A 21224-nucleotide genomic window follows, 5' to 3' on the forward strand; every position below is an offset into this window, starting at 1 on the left:
ACAGGATAATATGTCAGGTGTGGGAGGTGCTTTGACACGGTCAAAAAGAAGATAACACAGGATCATATGTCAGGGGTGAGAGGTGCTTTGACAAAGAAAATTAGTACTGAGATTAATCTTTTCACCTGACTAGCTTCTTGTGTTTTATCTCCGACATTTTCAGGTGTATTTTCTGTTGAAACATTGACTGACTCCTGAAAAATATGCGAGAAAACACACCATTTATTTAACATGTTTTGAACATATTTTGAAGTTTATTCCAGAGACGATACCTGAAGTTTCTGTTCCTGCTTTTTACGCTTTGCAGCTTCCTTCTTCTTTCGGTTTTTCCGCTGTTTTGCAGTAAGTTCTTTCTCCGCTTCTCCATCCGCCATGTTGGATCTTCCTACCTAGCTCATCCAATCAAATCAAAGAACATTGAAATATTTCAACCAATGAAAAGGCGAAGATGTAGCCAATCAAATGTCACGGTACGGCAAATGCGCGCGTTACCGGAAATCCAACGGTTTGTTTACAAACAGACACTTCAATGGCTTCCGTAATGGACGTTGAATTGCCGGCTCGTTATTTTTTCAGTGACGCGGTTGATTTTTACCACGAGTTTCACGGCGAATGTGAAGACTGTGGACGTATAGTTCCAGAGTGGTCGCTGTTGCAATGTCAGTATGGCTTTTGTGGGAAATTTTTCTGCCAAAACTGTGGATTTCGTTGTCGAAGATGTGGCGACCATGAAGCCCGCGCAGTTTCTGTTTGCTCGTCTCACGCGAGGCTCGTTTACCCACCTTGCGATGGATGTAAGAAACAATTCTGTGATGTATGTTCCCAAATATCTGTGACACAGGTACGTATATAATCAGCCTTATTTTATGGTAACGTGGCATATCAGCGTACAAAGGAAAAATATATATTGTACATAAATTTTAGTTTGTGTACATCGTTGTGAAATAATTATTTACCGGCTTTCTGCGTCAAAACCACAGAAAAAAAACAAAGGTTTCGCGCCGAGGATGAACTTGATCTCGAATCAACAGAATAGCTAAGACAAAGCGAACCACGTTTTAGGATTTAATAATTAATACGTCGATACTGATTTTTTTCGCTTTGAATGAAACGTTCCTTTGTGGAGATTGCCAAAATTTAAAATTAAGCTTTTTACGTCTTTGTTTTGCAAGTCTACGTCCTTGAGGGAATATTTTTTTATCTTACACTGTAAGAGATATGTTCTAGTTTTTTTGAAGATAACAGACAGACAACAAGTGTCATTTAGTGAAGAGAAGTCGCAGTACGGTTGTAAACAAACGGTGTGGTGATGGGATCGAAAAGGGACTTTGTATTTCTTCTTACAAGAATACATTTTGCATATTGACTCCGCTTCTCTTTGTCTTGAAGTGCAAATCCTGTCTGAAGCATTTCTGCTCCAAGTGCCAAAGTCAAGAAAACGAGAACATTGTCAAGAGTGGAACATGTGACCGGTGCGATATTAAAGTACTCCGCACCCTGCAAGAGATTTGCCGCAGCAATATCAGGCACACAATCAAGGGAGCCATTGGAGTTGCTGGGTCCTCTGCCGACATGTTACAATCAAGAGATATTGACCAAAATGTGCAACGTCTTCCCCTCCCTGGTCCTGTGAAGAACTATGTATGCTATAAATAAGATCTACCCTCCCCGCCCCCACCACTCCCCTGCCCTGCTCAAATGAATGGCAGAGGAAAAATGCAAATTGACACAAATTAGGGACAAAAAAAAATTCTCAAGTTAAGCATTTGTGATAACTGAAAAGCACAAATGTTTGAGATCCAAAGATTCTCAGATGATAGGTACTGGTGAAACGATGTTAAATTTTCAATATCAGATAGTGTGACTTGAGTTATTAACAGTAAGACTGATAGAAATTTAGAATTTTGAACTGAAAAATGCAAAATAATTAATGTTGACATATTTCTCAACTAATTGTGTTTTTAGAACTAGACTGCAGTTAGGTATATTAAATGAGTTCAAGTTGGTTGAATCAAAGTAAGAGTAAAATTTTCCATTAAATAATATATGAATTTATTTCATCCAGGATGTTATTTTTTTCCTCCAGTAACTGAGTTCTGTTCAGCTATGCAGAAATATACCACCCTGCATGCTATATTGTTGTACTTTGGAAAGCATCATTTATTTGCCAGCAAACTACAGAAACAATAATTGTAGATAGATTGTTGTAGCATAGTACCATGTGAAAAAAGTGTCAGAGTGACAGTTGAAAATAAAGTAACTACATTCAGCTGTTCAAGTCATGGTGTATTACTGTAGAATTCATTTGCACAATAATCGTGGCATTGAGCACATCCCAAAATGTTTCCCCACCCCTCTTTATTTGCATCATAGATTAAAACAAGAACATGAGAAAGACAAGGTTGCAACATCTCCTCATTTCTCTGGAGTTTTGAAAGAACATTTAGAAACAAATGAAGAAACAAACAGTTTATTGAATTAAAAAAGCTCGAAAATTTTTGAAAGAAACTAATAAGTGTGCATACATTTACACAATGCGAAATTAACAATTTGACCACACAAATTCTCTAAAGTGTGAAGTTTAATACTAAGATATAATTGGAATCATTATTTGAAGAATTCTACTAAAACAATTAGATTATTCACTCACGATTTCTATGAGGCGATAGTTGATTCGGCCTTCAGCCTCATCAACTATCACCTCATAGAAATCTCCAGCTCATAATCTAATTGTTAATTAGAATGCAACTAGCTTTTATTATCACCCGTGGGAGGTAAATATGTTAGTTAATAACACAACTTAACATATTGAAGCAAAATTAAAGACAACATCAAACAATGAAAAACCATTTTATTTTACAAATTTTGAGACAAACAATCTTTTAAACGGCAGTAACATACAGTTAATTTCTAATTGAGGTCATCAATTTTATTTACATTTAATAAAATACATTTTGTGGATAAAATGATATTATAAATCTTGACATTTTTCTTTAGTTTATGAAACTTAGGGACAGATGAACTGTTTGCAAAATAATTATTATGCAAAGATATTATTTTCGCTTTTTATTAGGAAACATTACAGTATCTCCTGTGAAAATATGTTTCTTTAAATCATCATTTCCTCACAAAATGATTTTCTAGCTATCATTGACATGTAGAATACAAGCAGACTCCCTAACCTTTTTATCATACAGGCAAAACAAAGAAAAAAGAAAGGGAATATTGCCAAGCCAGGGCTGCAGCTAGTAACAGTAATTTTTGTTTTTTGTTGTTCATAGTCAGGTGAGCATATAAAAACACCCTAAATACCAAGGAAGAGAATTTAACCATGGAAACTGCCTCAGTCAAAATTTTTTTCTGGCTACGGCCCTGCAAGCACAATCAATCTGTTTTGTTATAAACATTGGTTTGGCTTTTACAGCGGTTATAAATCACATGCAACCATCAGCGCAAAAGCGTCTAGACAAAACCTAAGTTTTGGTGGATGTCAATCATCTCCGCCTCCTTACCGACTGTATGCAAAATTTACAAAAAAGTCTTAAACCTTGCAGCGGTCCACTCATAAAAATTATCATTTTACTTTCAGTGTGCTCGGCTAGCTCACTAAATACAGTGGCATTAATATTCCTTGAAATGAAGACGGGCAGATCGGGTTTCTCAATGGCCATTCGCATGCATGAATGACCCCTTGAAATGAAGACGGGCGGATCGCGTTTCTCAATGGCCATTCGCATGCATGAATGACCCTGAGATCAGGCAAATCTACATGCAAACTAAATTATTTCAGTTTGTACATGTTTGTCTTGGGGCTATGGACTGAAGAAGACTTAAACTTCTTATAAACCTTATAATTTTGTAAGGTAATAAGTTATAAGTTTTACAGGTTTAAGTGTTGTTCAGTCTATAGCCCCAAGAAAAATACACGCAGAAATAATTTGTTCACTCGCATGTAGATTTGCTTGATTTTGGGGTCATTCATGCATGCGGATGGTCGTTGGAAAAACCCAACAAACATCTTCATTAATAGATTTCAAGGAATGTTTAATGCCAATGTATTTAGAGAGCTAGCCGTACATACCGAAAGTAAAATGACAATTTTTACGAGTGGACTGCTGTGAGGTTTCAGACTTTTTTTTTCAGAGGGTGAGCCACAAAAATGATGATCGAGATGTACATGTATGAAGATTTCATGTGATATTGGTTTTTGAACCCATTAAGCTCTTATAACAACAGCAATTCTTCCCTGCTTATCTTTTTTTCAATAATTTTAAAAATAATTTCCCAGAGGAAAATTGCATGACTATTGATTTCCTAAGATAAATATTTTAATACCTGTTAGTCTAACGGTCAGACTGCCAGGAACAAATCACTAAAATTATGGGATTAAAAGCTGAGTAAATTAAAATAAATTTAAACTCTCTATAACTATGTATTGATATTAAATTTTTATGCTAAATTTATTTGAAACTACTACAAATTGTGTGCATTTTGTTGTCTAGTTATTAGCAAGGTTCTCTAGACAGTGTTCCATGTATTCATGTGTTAAATTGTATCTTGTAATCATTCCCACAAGCTGAAAGAAACACAATACAAACTAAGTAAAAATAAATATAATTGTACAACATTGTTCTTACTCGCTAGTAATTTAGTACTTAATACACTGGAAAAGGATCAAAAAACATTAAATAAATTATTCTCTCATAAGCAAATAATACAGTTTGATAAATTATCTGCCCACGTAGCCAAATTGACTCCATGAGCATGTGCTTCCCAATTGTCAATATTCTATTATAAACAAGAATCGCATTTACAGTAAAAGTGAAACTAACTAAGCAGAAATATGGTACAGCATTATTCTTAACTGTTAGTGATGTAGTAAAAATAAAAGAAGATTGTCAATAACTTCATTAGAAATATGAACTCGTCTGATGATTTTTACAATTACATGCTAAAGAGAAGTTATATAATGTCCTGAATTTTAGATTGCTGACTGGAAATGGAGGGCTATAAAAATAACAGTGACCTTACCTGCCCCTTGCTATTAACCACTATCAAATGTCGCAGGCCCATTGTTCTAAACAGGTTGAACACTAGTGGCACAGGAGTCCAAGGAAACACCATATATGGGCAGGGATTCATATAAGGTGTAACATCCTAAAAGAAAATGAAGTTACCCAATCATTACTGCAGCTTGCATCTAATTAAGCATGAACATGTGATGCTCAAACATGCTCTAATTGGGTGTCAAATGAAGGATTATTGGTCATCAAACATTTGAAGTTTAGCAGACCATGGTGCAAACTTTCGTGCTAATTAAAGTTCAGCGTACGAAATGGCAGAAAGATTGGACATTGAAGACTTCTTCAGAGAAATTGACCCTGACCTGTGTCAATATGCATAGTTTCACCTTTCACAAAAGTGGTTTTACATCTAAAATAACCATGAAATATCAGCGGGAGCAAGGCTTTCAGAGTCTTTCAGTATTATATCCCCTGAAGGACAACAACGCGAAAGTTCTTGTTACGGTCTGCTAAACAAGGACAACACTTTGAAATATGTAGCTCAGATCCCTCCCTATTTAGGTCCTCTCCCCCTTAAAATATCTTAAAAAGAAATCATTCAAACTCTACATACCATAATTTTTTGCTGGTCTTCAAATTCAATGTGTAAATCATGGATGTCAGGAAATCTTGGGTACTCTTCTGTCATACTTTCAAAATTGAGCTCTGGTCGAGTAGTTCTCTGAAATGGTACAATAATGTTTTACATTGAAAAATAACAAGTTGTTTCGTAGCTAAGGATGTTAATGAGAAAGGGTAAGTCATCATGAGCCTTGTGGCCCACAACTGCAACTGTTCAACTCCAGGTTCTGCAGCACGAAACACTCAAACAGGAGTCATCCTAGCCCTGCTGGACTGGATGCCACTCCATGGCAGGCAACTCCGCAGCACTCTGTCAAGTTGCCCTCATTGTCAATTGGCTCCTGGGTGGGGAAGCACCACAAGAGTAAAGCATCTTGCCCAAGAACACCACATCAAGACACTGGCCAGGGCTTTAACCTGCACCACTCTGTCTGGATACCAATGACCTGACACGTAGGCCCTTCCGTCTCCAACCCTTAATGCAGGATTACACTAAGAAAAAAAGCTCACTGCACTTCTCTGGCATACAGTTGAATCTGCAACTTTACCTCTAACCATTTCAGCCCATACCAAATCATACAGAAACTTGTGGACAGGACATGAAGTTATAATCCATATGACATCTATACTGTCTTGTCACTGGATTTACCTGGGAATTCTCTGAGTAGAAGATTTCTCTCTTTAGCAGAGTTACTAGCTGTGACCTTAGGATGATCCCATGGAATGTCAGAGCCTGAGACTCCTCTTCATCTCTGTGTCTTACAGCAGGGACAACACTAGAACCTGATGCACTGGGATAGACATCTGTTAAAAAAAATGCACAATCAAACCTTACCAGAGTTTTCTTCTATAAAAAACAACTTTTAATTAATAAATAAAAGAAACTGAACATCCACAATCAGACAAACCATTTTAAGATCCCAGCGAGACCAGTTATCATGGTTGGTAAAGATAAAAGCAAATAATTACAGACTAGTCATTACATGAACAATCAATTCATCAACCTTTCACCGCAGTATAGAATACTGTGGTCCCCTCTATTCATATTTTGGATTATTCACACTATTTTCACAAGCTCTTTCAAGGTTGGAGCACCTCGTTTGTTTGCCACCCAGAACTTGCATTGTTCCCTAAAATTTTTTGCGAAAGTTCCTTGTTCCCATGAAATACATTTTTCAGACTCCTTTGTGCGCCAAACCCCTGGGAGGACATGGGGTGGTGATAGAGGGTGCCTGAGTGAACTGTATACTGAAAAGTAAATACCAGTAATAATTTATACTTTACATATAAAATAAGTATGTGCTGCTTCATAACTGCTATAATTTTTTGAAATTCTGTCCTGCATTGCACACTTACCATCATCGTCATCAGCTGTTAGTCCTTCATTATCCAAGTAATTAGTAACCAAATTTGAGACCACTGGAGCTGAGGATGAGACTAAGAGAGAATCCTGATCACCTTCATTTAGCAGTCTTTTTCTTTTTATATTCATGCGGTGACTTTCTGGATGGTGTTCTGAACCAGATCTTAATCTATGCAGTAAACTATTCTCCACTCCACTTGTTACAGTCCGTCGCAGCTTCTGTTCACTTGTTAAACTGGAAAATGTAGTTGTACGAGCAAATTGCTCGTTAGATGAATCGACATTGTGCACAAAGTTATTTCCAGAGGTGTCTTGTTGAGTGGTTTTGTCGATAGTCACTACTGGGAATGCATTGTGTGCTGTTGTTTTGAGAATTCCAACAATTGAGTGGACTCTTGTGTGAGGATAAATATAGGACAGGCATGACTCCATGATGTCAGAAGCTTTTAACCTGTGTGCAGTAAAGGAAATTAATTTACAATAATCAAACATACCTTATTCAAAATTAGAGTTGTCAGACGTTCTGATGTTTCAAACATCATTTTCAAGGCAAAAGTAAAAATATTGAGGCGACACAGGAGTAAAAATAAGTGAAAACCATCAATTAAAAACATTATCAGTTTAATTTTTGTCAATGAAACACTCAAATTAGTTTCAGCACTTTTTGAGCACCAAAAAGTTGTTGATTAAATTCAGTTTTGACATTCTGTGCTTCTTGAGCATGTGTTTTCCAACTGAGGGATTTAAAGAGCTATGCTCTGTCATACATTGGTGTTGATGTTGGTTAGTGGATCCAACATAGTCTGTATTGCATGTACCACATGGAAAATAGTACATGATGCATTGCTGACTGATGATCTTGGGTTTTAGCTCCTTCGGTTTTAAGATGCTTCAGACTTTCCGGTTTCAAGGAACACGGGCTGATAGCTCGTTTCAGAGCATGCTACAACCCTTGCAATACCTGTACATTTCCTGAGGTGCTGTCCATTCAAGAAGAGGAACGCTCCTTAATTTGATGTGAATGTCATAAAGCCCTTCATTAAACAAATCTCCAGACCACTTTGCAACCTGCGGGGAAAAGTGTATCAACTTACATCAGACACAGTTATTTTAACTCATACATGTACATGTACGTTTACGGAATTCCTTTTCACAATGGATATATTTAAATAATTTATGCAAAGATAGCCCTATAGAGAACTTTACTAATTGCCACTTATTTAAAAACAAGAACAATTGGTCCCCTATCTAGGGACAACATAGCTTCTCAGCTTTTGTTTTGTCTTTAATTACAGTCCAACAGGTGTCTGTACAAGATGAGATTCAATGCAGAATTCTTCTCATTGTAAAGGAGCACATTGGTCTGCTTGCAGAGGCTTGATCTACTTTGAAGCAAAGTAAAACCAGGGGTGAATGAGGCCAGATCACAAAATATTGGTCAACAGATGCAAGTTGGACAAAAGTTTGCTTCAGATTTTATCACCTATCTTCAGCAGGGGGAGGTGGGGAAGGGGGGCAAATGAGTCAGCACCAAGTGACGGTTGACATCCTCTCTGCTAGATGACTGAAAACTTGTCAACTCCCGTGGTTATATATGGGTTATTGACCAAGTGTGAGGTCAAGATGGCTGGATATTGGCCAAGTTCTTTTTTTGCGAGTTTATGGACCGAGACGGAGTTCAGGTCCATAAACTCGCAAAAAAGAATGAGGCCAATATCCAGCCATCTTGACCACACAAGCTTGTTAATAAAGGATTTATTATATGGCTTTCGGGGAAATTTTTCTTGTGGGACACGGCGGGTAGTCCTGAGCGGGCAAGATAACTCTATCCTGCCCGCTCAGGTAGCCAATCACAGTGCAGGATTTGATTGTTGCCGCTCAAAGAGCCAGCCACACAATAAGATGAAATAATGATAAGTCCAGACAATAATCAAAGAAAATGCATGGGGGTTGGAAGTTAAATAATGACAAGAGTCAACTCATTACTGCACAGATATAGTTTCATAGTAAGCTACTTACAGAACCTGTAAATTAAAGTAGGTACACCGTACATAAAAAAAGCAGGATTATACATACCATGAGTGTTATCATGATTGGCAGGCCATAACTGATTTCATTGGTTGATTCTATTAGGATGACAGTCAAGCTGATTGTCATGCGCACAACTCCCCCCAAGAATGATGCTGCTCCTATCAGTGCAAATGTTCCATGATATGTGTGCTGGTATCCCAACAGCCTGAAAAACACATCACATTATTATGACCTGGCTCATGGTGTTAAAATGCATTAATCATCCTTCCAGGAGAGATAGCTACAGTTGTTACATTGCCACCCGTGTTTAACAGACTTCGTAAATTCATTAAATAGGTTTAGATTTTTTTTCTTTTGGTTTAACAGTTGTTGTCATGTATATGCCCAATCAACTTAATTACCTTTAATAAAGATAAAGATAAAGATAACTGTTATTTAAGAAAAGCACTCTTGCTATGCAAAGGTACCTCTAGACTACATAAACATGTATCTAAGCGCAACTTGTCCTGGCAGGTAGTGGTTTACTTGGAAAGCTCAGTGAAAGTATTTTGCCATTACCTGCAAAGTTCTCCAATAAAGCGGCCATAAGCTGCACCACACAACAAGCAAGGAACAAACAGACCACTAGGAACACTGGCACCATATGTCCAGCAGGCCAGGAAGTAGAAACAGATGAAAAAGATCCCCAGGGATGTCAGACTAAAGGCACCTGATGAGTAATCAGACAGATACTAACTGAAGGATACATGTATGTCATGCAATGCATTATTGTCAAAATGCATTATTGTCAAAATGACAATTTACACATTATCCAACAGCTTGATGTTAAAATCGTCAGTGACTGGTCCTACAGTGTCTTGGATATTTCAGACAATGATGCAATGTAGTGCTATGCCAACTTACATTCTCACTTCTGAACATAACCACCTTTAGTTAGTATAGGTAATCGTATGAATACGAGTACAATTAAGGCTTAACACTACAAGTGATATTTGAAAATTCCCTCACAATTGCACGAGCCTTTAGACAAGTGCAATTTGAAAGAATTTGCTTCCATCTGATTACTCATTTATTATATGACTGGGAAAATAACAAAAGTGTGAGCATTAATTTCACTGCAGTGCAAAATAAAACTTAACAGTATATTGGCCTGGTCTGAGCAATTGCAATGACAGTCTGAAGTAATTTTTTGCAGTTATATATTAAATAACATTAATACTAGCCAAGATGGTCAACCTAGGAGTGGAGAATTAATTTTGTGTACTTACAGGAACCACAGAAAATGATGAGCTAAATAACAGACCAAGACCTACTCTTTAAAGAATTATTTTTTAGCAGTTTGCATTGTAAGTTAGAGGAAAGTTCTGTTGCAGGAAGTAATTAAGGCCGCTGTCTAGTATCATCTAAGCTAGTTACAAGCTATCACAACACAGACATTTACCATCAAGATGGAAAAGTTGCCTGATTGCTGACTCCTGAGAGGTAAAGAACAATGTGGCCATGTCATTGAACTGTCCATCTTGACAAAAGTAAGGCTTGGTGTCATTCCCCTTAGTGCTGCCCTGTAGAAAGGAAAACTGTTCTGTAAATGTGTAAACTACACTCAACTTGTACAATGAGGCTGTATCTAAAGAACAATAACTACTGTAGTTATAAAGTACAGTGTCTCACTAAGAGTTAAATTTTCAAAGGAAATCTTTGTGACAATCCATTACTGGTCAAGAGTATAATTATATATATAAATAATCTCTCTAGTGTAATCAGTTCCATTCTTCATAACCCCTCTTAATCTCCGATTGCACAAAGATTTTTTTTTTCAATATTTGCTAAGATTAGAGCAGGAGGGTATGGAGAACAAGACTGCAAGTTGAATCTCACAGATTTCCACTATAATGTCTTAATACCAAGTTAGAGCACATTGTTTAGTATACTACCATTTTTGCAAAACAGATTCAACTAGTACAATGAGGCTGTATTTATAGAAAAAATTATAAAATTGGTTTTAGAATACAATCTCTCCATACTGGTATTTATAAATGATGTGAGGAAATACTTATAACAGTCTATTACTAGTCAAGAGTACATGTACATATAAAATCATTTCTCCATAAAGTTAAAACAAGTGCCATTATCCGTACCGTCCATTCTTGGTTTTGTATTGATTTTACAAACTTTACAAAAGTAGTACATGAATGCTAGGTGAATTTCAGAGTTTTCCACTTTCATGTCACACTCTATACAGCATCAAGATGATGTTAGACTTACAGGAGGAAGTGTCTTGCAGCGTGCAAGGTATATTGGACCAAAGAATGCTACTGAAGTGGTGAGAAAACCAACCAGAACAGCTTCAAGAATCCTATAATATGCAAAAACAGACAATAAAAACTGGATAGTACAACTACAGCTTTATGGAGCTGCTATTTTAAATAACCATCCAAGAAAATAAATGATCCACAACTTGTAATTTTACATATATCCTCATAGAATACAGTTTGTTTGATTTGATGACTTGAAAAACCAATATATAACCAGCTGAAGGTAAAATATTTTAAAAATTTGGAACATGACATTCTATGACTTTATATTAATCAATCTTACCAAAATTTCTTGATGTTTGTTACAAGAATTCTTGAAGTAAATAAAGATGGGCCAGCACGCCTAGATCATTATATCAGTTAATCATTATTAATTTTAGTGGAATCAAGTCATGTGTTATGCCCACGATGTCTTTACTGTGGAAAAAGAAACTTTTAGTTATGTCGTAGTATAACTAAAGTCAAGAGTAGTTTTCACTTGCATTTTTACAATAGTACACTTAATGTTTGGTGTAAAACACAGGTGCCACTTTCTCATCCAATCAGAAACAATTATACCAAGACCAGTGGTGACTCACTCGAACTCTCAAGCTTTGCGTCAGATACATGTATGTCCTCTTAGTTTTGATTGGTCCATCAGTACACCAGATTGTCTGTGCCCTTTGTGATTGGCCAGAGTGATAACTTTGAAACACTCAGTTGAAAACTACTCTAACTTACTATTGAAGTTATTAAATTACCTAACATGCTTAGCTCGTGAATAGACATGCAAGATGCGATGGACTGTGACATGTTTGTTCAAAGCATTGAACCAGGCTCCAAGAAGACCACCAACAAAGCCCATAGCAATGAAGATCAGAACATCCTGTAGGTTCCACAGATCACACTTCTCTGTTCCTTCCTTACACTTTGAATCAAAACATAACTACCAGTCAGAGTTGATGAGTAACTCACAGTACAGCTTATTTTCAACTATAGTTACAGCTTAACTCCATTTGTTTGCATCTACTTTGAACATGGAAGGTTGTCCTGCATTCAATGGTTGGTTCCTGGACCAAAAACCTGTGTCTTAAAAATCAATACCTGAAAGTGATTTATGCTTGTTTTACTTTTAGAAATGCGGGGCTCACAGATGATTAAACATTTGCATTGAGACATTAAACAGTTGCTATTGTCTCCTCGCCTTCAGTATCATGGTTAAAATGTGTAGAGAAAATTAGTCCTTCATGTTTTTGTTTTCTGCTCTGAACATTATGACAGCATTTCTCTCAATAGGAATCATTTGAAATATACACCACATCAAAATTTAAAGTATTATACATAAATTGTCAAAAAAAATTAGGTAATGCACCCTGAAGTCTCCAAAGTTGAGCAAGCCAGGCTGATTGAATAAACCCCAGCCATAACCAAAAATACCAGTCAAACAAAAGTTCAATGTGAATGTGGAAGCCATGGAACAGAAAAACTGAAAAAGAGATCAAGAAAGAAACATTATTTTACGCATAATTTGTAATGTTTAAAATCCCAGTTCGTAGGAGACAAAGTGTGTTGGACTCTTGATCTGGCAGACCAGGTTCCAGAACTAATACCTAAAGATACTTTATTCTCAAACTCATTAATAATTCATCAAGTTTAAATAGACAAACGAAATCATGACGGTGACAGTGTTTGGATATCTGATCTTAATTAGCATAGATTTTTGTGAGTTCATTTCTCCATTTTCTACTTACTTTTAGTTTCAATTGAGATGATGAATCAAACACTCAAGACAGTGTTTTACCAAATCAAACTCCTCAAAGTTCATCAAAAATACTCCCCTGTGCATCGCATTTTCAACTCTCCTCTCGTTGTTTTGAATGTGGTCAAACACAGTCTTTCATGTCTGATATATTACCTCTCACAGTGTTTTTCCCCAGTTGGATAAAAGAAAAGAAAACTAAAAAAAATGCTAGGAGACAACCTGTGATGAACTAGCATCCTATCCAAAGGGAGACTAACAAATGAACATATTCATTTCTATAAACTTTCTGCTAAACCGTAATTTATAAGCTCCAATGTGGGCCTGTGTCATTAGTCAGCTTGCTCATTACAAAGTCAGTACAAAACTATGATACAAGCATAAAAATCAAAGTCAAAATGTAGATTGTGTACTTATAGGCCTGTTTACTTTGCTTTAAGTTTTAGTGACAAATCATGGAGGATTGATTTCCGAACATTGTTACAATATGTTCTACTGGAAATAAAAGTAATCTTACACTTCTCCATGTGAGTGCTTGGTTCCAAAATGAGCTTCCTTCCTCCAAGCTAAATAACACCCCTCCTATGGGAGCCCCAAAAGCCGCTGGAATTAAAAAATGAATATTTAATGTATTACATTTGAAATAATAGAATCTTTGTCATCACTATTTTAATTCATAATCTAACAACATAGATTTCTAGTAAGATAAATTATTACTATAATGGCTAATAACAGTACCTGCTACTCCAGCAGCTGCACCTCCCGACACAAAATCTCTTTTCTCTCTGATGTGATTTGAAAGAAAAAAAAATTAAATTGAGATCCATTCTGCTGTTATTTCAAAACTTACACATTTAAAATCAAGATTCTTGTTATGTGGAATGTCAGCTGTATACACCGTATATACATGTACATGTAATAACAAAATTATAGCACTATTTAACCTCACCATAACCTCAAATCATGTGCTCTTTTTATACACAATATATTAATTAAAATGTTTTCGTCAATATAGTTTAACCAACAGATTTAAGCATATTAACCTGAGGAGACTATTTAGTGAGGCTGGAACAGCTGAAACACGTTTGATGGACACAATCCCCTCAGCTCTCAGGTCAACTCTAATTTGAAAACTTCCTTTAATATACCAACAATGAATAGAATTACCTGTCTGTTCGGAAGTACGGAAAATCAAAGTTGATTTTTCTAAATGCAATACTTTGAAACTGTTAAGGAAGAAAAAAGGAAATGCTTTATCGTGCGATTGAAAGTGGATTTCATCTTAAGTGTATTTTGTGTGATTATTTAATAATAATTTAAAGTAATTATAGATAAATGAAACATTGACAAAAAGAACAACAAACTGTGTATTACGCACATATAAGTTACAATCAGTATTTATCTACCAGACACATGGTTGTAAGATCCTACTAATTTAGAAATAATTAAATTTTTAAAGTTACTTTACTACCTGGGGTACTCCAGCACCTATAATTGCACCACTGTGGATCATTGGTCCTTCTTTCCCGACAAATAAACCTGAATGATGCAAAACATAGCAGTAACATAACAGTCAGGAAGATGTGGTGAAAATATGGTATGAATTCATTTTAATTTCTAATTTCCGAAATAAAACACAGAGGGTCTGAGCCATCGCTTCAGGATTAGCAGGTTTGCATACATGTAACACTTTTGTCCTCATCCTTTCATCTAATTATAATTATACACAGAAGTGTGCAGTATTAGGAATATGTCCTCAGTAGAAAGCCACCTATCTGTTAATGACAAAAGTAATGTTTTTGGTCTCCTTACCTCCAGCAACACTAAACAACACACCAACTGCTTTACATATTAGGGTTTTAAGTCGCACCACATGAGGAACCTGCAATCCAAACATTTTGTGTACTGGTATTAAGAACCTCACTTGGTCTCAGAAGTATACAGTATGCCAGAATGACACTGAGCAGAAATACAACAGTACAGAATTTCAAATTGGTCCATTCTGAGAAAGGGTAAACATTAATTTATTATGCACATTATGTTTAACGAGCATTTTTCCTGGATGTACTTGTAATTCAAGGATTTCATTCAGGGCAAAACTTTTTAAACTGAACTTCTTTATAAGAAAAACTTTCCTCTCGATTGTCTGAGACCAGACAGGCAAAATCATCCTCACAGCTGGTCAATTTGCCTGGTGACTGGCCCTTAATGAAAGCCCTAGTATTTGCTGCATTCTTATGCTCAAATTCTCTGGGACTGTCATAAGAAGCTGGCAAATGAGAAGTTAAAATATACATCTATGTCAAGAAACATTATTGCTGCACCAGAGCCGATTAGCAACTCAAAATTATAGTCGAGATTCTGGTCATGATCAACTGAGTAATGACAGTCCTGATAGGACTGTAAAGTACCATCATGATTGCATTCACGTGCTAGCTAGGTAATTATCGAATAACAACTAACCTTCACTCCATTCAGGTAACACTTGATTTCAGGAATTCCACTTCCAGCTGCCACAGGCTAAAACAAATCAGAAATAAAAAAGTCTGAATCTGTGGATTTCCCTAGAGTGGCTTTTTTTAATTCTCTGATTCATGAGGTAAGCTGTCCAGGTAGCATTGTTCATATCTATAATTTATGGCTTGCCTTCTGGCATCCATTCCTTGTTCTCCCCACCAGCTAGGAAAGTGATAAACTAAATATCTTAATTGCATGAAAAACATGGAGAATACTGAGCATACTGTCCGATAGATTTTGTTTTCATTGCAACAGAATTAATATATAGCTAATACAGGACCAAGTGTTGTTTAATATTGACATAATTTGACAAGAAAAATTATCGGAACTGCAAAATTGGGAGATTGGTCATAGGTAGAGTACAGTACAGTAATTAGCAACTCAAGAATTTCTTTAATCTGGACAGTTATTTTCAAATTACTGGAAAAGCTATAATAATATACTATACTATATACATCAAAAAACAATTAGCAACATATGCTTGATTGACAATAATATATATGGAGATTAAAATGAGAAATTGGAAACTGGTTTGTCCAGGAAAAGAGGAGCTCCAATTAAAAAAAAATTTAGTAATAATTGTGATTTCTTTCAAAACAATAAATCAAATGAGAAAATTACCACCAAACCAAGATTAATAAGTGGCAGACAATATTTTCAATGGTCATAATGTTTACAGATGAAATTTTCAACATGTTGTGAGCATAGGACAAAAAAAGGTCATTAACTGTTTCCCCTATATATTGTTAGGTACATGTACATACCTCAATGGCACAAAGTATTCCAGCTATAAGACAGAACAGGCCATTAATTGCCATCAAAATAAGAAGAGTCACTGCTAGACAACCTGAAGGTGTACAAGCTATAAGAGCTGCAGTACACAGTGAAGGGTAAGTTAAGGATACACATAGGCTGCACAGAACAGAATTGAATAATAAATAAATTGCCCGTAATAACGTAATAACAGGGTGATCATAAGGCAGGGTTCCACTGTATTTTTAACAGCTAAAGGAAACTAAACAATGAGTGATTAAAGTTCACTTGTTAACTATAGCACCTTGTACTACAGTCAAGAAATACTTCTGCGAATTTGGTGGTACACTGCAGTGCAGGCATTATTTTGGAACAGAAAACTCAATAACCGTGGGTCTTCAATGCCGCCATCTGGATGGTAACTAGTAGAGGGTAGGGGAAGAAGGGGGTGGGGTCCATTTTTTCACACCTACTCCCTCTGTAAATTTTCCCTCACCCCAGCCCTCCAAAGTTTTTTATCGTTTTTTTCTCAACTCATCACAGTTAACAAATCCAAGATGGCGGTCTAATACAAAAATGTGCACTTGTATACCTGAAATACACCTGTACTGAAGACTACTTACACGTATAGTCTGTCTGCTTGACATTGAACAACTTGTTAATATATGACCCGTTCTATGACTTGGTAAAAGATACATTTGTGGATGGTATCGAATTTCCACTTGGTTAAAAGTGTCACAAAGTAATCAATAAAAACAGCAACCTGCAAATGAGCATATTATTCAATTAAGCTTGGTTCAAATTAGTAAGTGTTATTTTTGCAAATAAGAACTCAGCTGAATAATATTATACACAACTACTTTTTATAATGTTCAATGTGCACTTATGGACGAATTACGTTTCTAGTAAGTGGCGAACCAGAAAGCAAATGAGCATCTGTATAAACATGCAAGCCATTAGGTACGTCAGTGTGCATATATGCCAAGGAACAGGTCACCGCAATCAAAAGAAAACAATAATTTCACAAAGAATTCTGACAACAAATAAATACTGCTGTACTGTTATTTTTATTATCTCACGTCCTTGCAGCTTAGTCTGGCCACTTAGTCTAGCCACACATTAGAAAACAGCAATATCATTATACACTGTCAAAAAATATGCACTCAAACCCAATGACTGGTTGCCTCCAATGTGCAATATACTGTAATTGTCACAAATTATGAAGAGATCACTACTAAATGAACAGCTTACCAAGCCTGTCAATATTCCAATGGCTCCTGTTACTATCCATCTCACAACTTCTTGTCCCAAGAGTGACTATCACATATAATAAGAAACATCATTTTGAAATGTCATGATGTGAAATTCACAAATTCTGATTGGATGAATGTGTTGCGATGTTCAGTTTCAATCACAGGAGTGAAATACTGAGCAATTCTGTGGAGTCACCAGCATATTTTATCAATTGAAAGTACATTTGTTCCTCACATGCCAAATTAGCACTTTTGCATGATTCTGACTGTGATCCACATCACCAGCAAAAATCACCCTCGCAATAGAAGGCACACCTCTGAATTTTGCCACTCATTAAAATGAATCACTGGTGTCTCATTCTTAGCCTGAAACACAAGCACTACATGAAACCAAATTTTTGTTATTTTCTCAAACAAAACAAACACTTTTAACTTTTTTACATGGCTGTTCCTCTCTCCTGCACAGATGTTCAAGCATTCGTTATATAAATCTGTTGTGTGAAGTGAGTGCAGGTGCAAAGTCCAATGGATCGATCAGCCCACACCTTCTGCCATCACCTTTCACGTAACCCTGTGCAGACCTGCACTCATATCATTCAGTGGATTCTCCCCACCAAAAATAAATTCCTTTGAGCCTCTGCGTAGGAAAGGGTGGCTGTACCTTTTTATCTCTGGATGCAAGCATCTGTGAAAAAGGTTTGTTGTAGCAAACATCATAATCAAGGCTCTGTTAAAGAAAGGGCAAAAAAGACACAAATCTAAAAACAAAAACAAAACCTTGAACTAACAGTGAATTTAAAGTAAATTTATTCGTTAAGAAAAATAAGTAAAATGAAAAGGTTGGGCACTGCATACCTTCAGGAATTGCAAGTGCCTTAAATTAAAATAGGTTTAGCTGGTACCTCATAGTCTTTACTTGGAAGTTTAGATTTTGCATGAGAATATCCCTCGGCATGAAGTTCCATCTGCCAGACAAAAAGTATTAGTTAAGTGGTCAGTGCCGAACTGATGAGAAATAAATGGATAGCTTGATTAAGGAGAAAAATGTAACCATATGACCAATGACAAAAGTGTTGTGAATCAGAAAATAGTCTCTGTGTGAAACAGAATCACATGCCTGTGCTCCCCTGAAGCAATAGAGCACTTCATCCGTGCTTACATAACCTCATCTAGACATGAGGAGGGTTGGGAGAATTTACAGATTAATCATTGATATTAACTTTCAAGAATTCTCCCAGCCCCCCAAGAGTTTAGATGAGGCTATGTAAGCACAGAAAAAGTGCTCTATTGCTTTTATAAAATAATTCTCAAAAATACGCGCGAATCTAAAACGTCACAACTGTGTTTACATACTCTCACCTAAACACACCTATTGACCAATGAGAATGCACATAGTAGATCAGTTATTTTATAACATAATACATGTATATATATTAAGTACTCTGTTCTACCATACCAAGTCTGCTTTGGCAGCCTAACGTTTATGAAAATAAAATCAACAGTAGCATAAATTGGTCCTTTGCATGACCGGGTCATGTGAATTTGTTGATCTTAAAAAATGGCTGTGGCAAAAAAATACACGCCAGAAATGGAATAAGCATGATGAAATTAGTAACTAAAGGTTTTTAATGTAGGAGATTTGCACGTTGTCATCATTTGACTACAACTACCAGAATTCCTTTTGTTTTTTTCTTTATTATTTATTTTGAAGCCCCACTGGGGTTTAAATAACAATCGCCCTAAGTACTGTAGCATAAGAAACAGAAAAAGTGAAGGATTCTGGTAGTTGTAGTCAAATGATGCCACCATGCAAATAGTCTATTTTGAGGCTAGCCACTGATGTTTAAGTGCCAGATTTAAAAGCAGTTTCAAAGTTTGAAAATTTAGACTTGTATCTTGGATAGCAAAACTTACATGTACCTTCCAGCAGTTTTTCTCAGTATGCAAGTCTTGTTAATTTTTTAAACATTGACAGCACTGTAAAATCACTCATTAACAAGCATCTAGTCAGTGGCTTGAAATATATAGAACTGTCAGCCTTACCAATTTCATCATGCTCTGCATCCATTTCATACCACAACTATTTATTATGATTGACAAGGTCACATGACAAGATCATGCAAAGGATCTATTCAGCTTCACTCTTGATACCAGCCTTGTTGCCGTGGAAGTGTACTGGGCACAAGAGAAGTCAAAACTGGTAAGTCACAACATCACCAAGGAGTGTGCTACCTACTCAAATGATGCTTATTTGTAAGTTAATTCTTTTACCGAATCCCATGCTCCTCCCCATAGCCCTTTTTGCTTCTCTTAGCCGGCGTGATCTTGGTACAAGAAACGAAGGGCTCTGGGGACATTGAATCTCTGGGATTGGCTCTGGGATTTTTGAATTAATTCAAATTTTTTCGACTGGCCATTTGAAAACAAAGAAATCTTGGAACAGAAGTCAAAATGTTCGAGTGGATATTGCTGCCATGAAAATATGAAACAGCTGTGACCAGCCGTGCTCTTGAAGGGCCATTAGACAGCTGAACTGCAAATCGTTTAGCTTCACGGTCTGACCTCACATCAAGGCATTGAAAAGCGAAACAACCAAAATAAACTATTTAGTTGATCCACACCAGGAGTTAAAAACAAAGGGCAATAACTGAAAACTCAATGAATGCCAAAGCCTGTCAGAAAAACAATTAGACTGATGAAAACATTCTCCAAATTCATGCCACTTAACGTCTGAGACAAATTCCTCAAATCCTGCCTCAACGGCTGCCATTGACAATCCCATACAGTGTATACTATAACAAACATTACAACTGCATACAATTCATGTATCACATGAAGACCAAAAGTCCTAGAATCTAGGACTGAAAATCCTTTGTCTCCAGAGCCCTTCATTTCTCGTGTCGAGACCATGCCAGCTAAGAGAGGCGAAAAGGGCTATGGGGACGAGAATGACCAAATCCTTGAACCCAGTATATTAACATGAGAGGACATGGGAGATAAGGTCTTTAATTGTAATAGTGAAAGTGGTATTTCCTTAATTTGTTGCAGCTTTGAATTATGATTAGGACACTAGGTTTAATACTATAGCTTACTTAAATTTTAACATCGAAATCAACGTATTTCCCGAACACCTTGCTTCATAGAGTTTAATAAAAACGTAAGCTTACAATTAACCATAAAATTGATTATGGGATGAATGTAAGCTTGATATCTCACTCACCAGTTCCTGAGAGCCTTCAGCGAATCGTTCTACTCGTTGTCCGTCCATTCAGATTACACTGTAACTCACTGTTTAATGCTTGCTGAATGGCAGAGAGAACAGCTAACAGCTAACTTAAGGTTTTCCTTCGTTCATTCATGAGCTCAAATTGTGCCTCTTTCGGACAATCGCCTGGGACGGAGGGTAAGTACGTTGTCAGACTTACCCTACAAAACCTAACGCACGTAAGCCCAGGACGTAAGGTTTCCAGCGTTATGCATAAAACTGTTGAACTTGACAACCATCAAAAGTGCAACGAAGGTCTCAGACAATACAATACTGTGCAAGTTTCGTACCTGTTCAAAGAACTTCCTCCCCATCCAGCCCTCTCGGCCCAATTCTCAGCCCAC

General features: G+C 36.5%; 3 protein-coding genes across 6 annotated transcripts in view; 1 reads left to right on the forward strand and 2 right to left on the reverse strand.

The window, feature by feature from the left end:
- The window catches only part of LOC110063708 (UPF0488 protein C8orf33 homolog), a 5603-nt gene extending 5200 nt beyond the window's left edge, over nucleotides 1-403 (reverse strand). Inside the window, exons 1-2 of the mRNA XM_020770702.2 lie at nucleotides 273-403; nucleotides 126-194 (exon numbers count right to left, since the gene is read on the reverse strand). Of these exons, the coding sequence (XP_020626361.2) occupies nucleotides 126-194; nucleotides 273-374 (171 nt within the window). The 5' untranslated portion in view covers nucleotides 375-403. The remainder of the gene's footprint in view (nucleotides 1-125; nucleotides 195-272) is intronic.
- Nucleotides 404-520: 117 nt separating this feature from the next.
- Nucleotides 521-2278, forward strand: LOC110063601 (uncharacterized). The gene is made up of 2 exons (XM_020770592.2): nucleotides 521-841; nucleotides 1390-2278. The coding sequence occupies exons 1-2, from the start codon at nucleotides 530-532 to the stop codon at nucleotides 1654-1656; spliced, it is 579 nt and encodes a 192-aa protein (XP_020626251.2). The 5' UTR covers nucleotides 521-529; the 3' UTR covers nucleotides 1657-2278.
- A 556-nt stretch (nucleotides 2279-2834) lies between these two features.
- LOC110063643 (H(+)/Cl(-) exchange transporter 6-like) lies at nucleotides 2835-21224 on the reverse strand. Of its 4 annotated transcripts, none has more exons than XM_089282147.1 (25): nucleotides 21171-21224; nucleotides 20836-21006; nucleotides 18518-18580; nucleotides 18277-18342; nucleotides 17614-17679; nucleotides 17059-17125; nucleotides 16374-16480; nucleotides 15556-15612; nucleotides 14905-14974; nucleotides 14564-14631; nucleotides 14260-14318; nucleotides 13831-13877; nucleotides 13610-13695; nucleotides 12706-12819; nucleotides 12095-12261; nucleotides 11305-11395; nucleotides 10481-10601; nucleotides 9598-9748; nucleotides 9085-9244; nucleotides 7970-8076; nucleotides 7002-7459; nucleotides 6295-6449; nucleotides 5638-5745; nucleotides 5032-5157; nucleotides 2835-4576 (listed from the first exon to the last, which is right to left on the reverse strand). In XM_089282147.1, the coding sequence occupies exons 2-25, from the start codon at nucleotides 20881-20883 to the stop codon at nucleotides 4499-4501; spliced, it is 2640 nt and encodes an 879-aa protein (XP_089138273.1). In that variant the 5' UTR covers nucleotides 20884-21006; nucleotides 21171-21224; the 3' UTR covers nucleotides 2835-4498. The 4 variants fall into 4 exon arrangements, with proteins under 4 accessions (XP_089138273.1, XP_089138272.1, XP_089138274.1 ...); XM_089282146.1 differs by having other exon boundaries at nucleotides 20836-21050; nucleotides 21171-21219; XM_089282148.1 differs by adding an exon at nucleotides 19659-19790 and having other exon boundaries at nucleotides 20836-21180.

The sequence above is a fragment of the Orbicella faveolata genome, unplaced genomic scaffold (assembly GCF_042242905.1).
Source record: "Orbicella faveolata isolate gen_17 unplaced genomic scaffold, um_ofav_v1 contig_12, whole genome shotgun sequence".
NCBI lineage: Eukaryota > Metazoa > Cnidaria > Anthozoa > Scleractinia > Merulinidae > Orbicella > Orbicella faveolata.

What these genes read in the sequence shown, in the direction of transcription:
- LOC110063643 (XM_089282147.1), bottom strand. Translation starts at nt 20,883, where the DNA reads ATGGACGGACAACGAGTAGAACGATTCGCTGAAGGCTCTCAGGAACTG. An exon ending in GCTGCAAGACACTTCCTCCT is followed by an intron (nt 10,602 to 11,304) that starts GTAAGTCTAACA and finishes TCCTTTCTACAG; the next exon opens with GGCAGCACTAAGGGGAATGA. An exon ending in CAATCATGATAACACTCATG is followed by an intron (nt 8,077 to 9,084) that starts GTATGTATAATC and finishes TTTTCCCCGCAG; the next exon opens with GTTGCAAAGTGGTCTGGAGA.
- LOC110063601 (XM_020770592.2), top strand. Translation starts at nt 530, where the DNA reads ATGGCTTCCGTAATGGACGTTGAATTGCCGGCTCGTTATTTTTTCAGT. An exon ending in CCCAAATATCTGTGACACAG is followed by an intron (nt 842 to 1,389) that starts GTACGTATATAA and finishes TTTGTCTTGAAG; the next exon opens with TGCAAATCCTGTCTGAAGCA.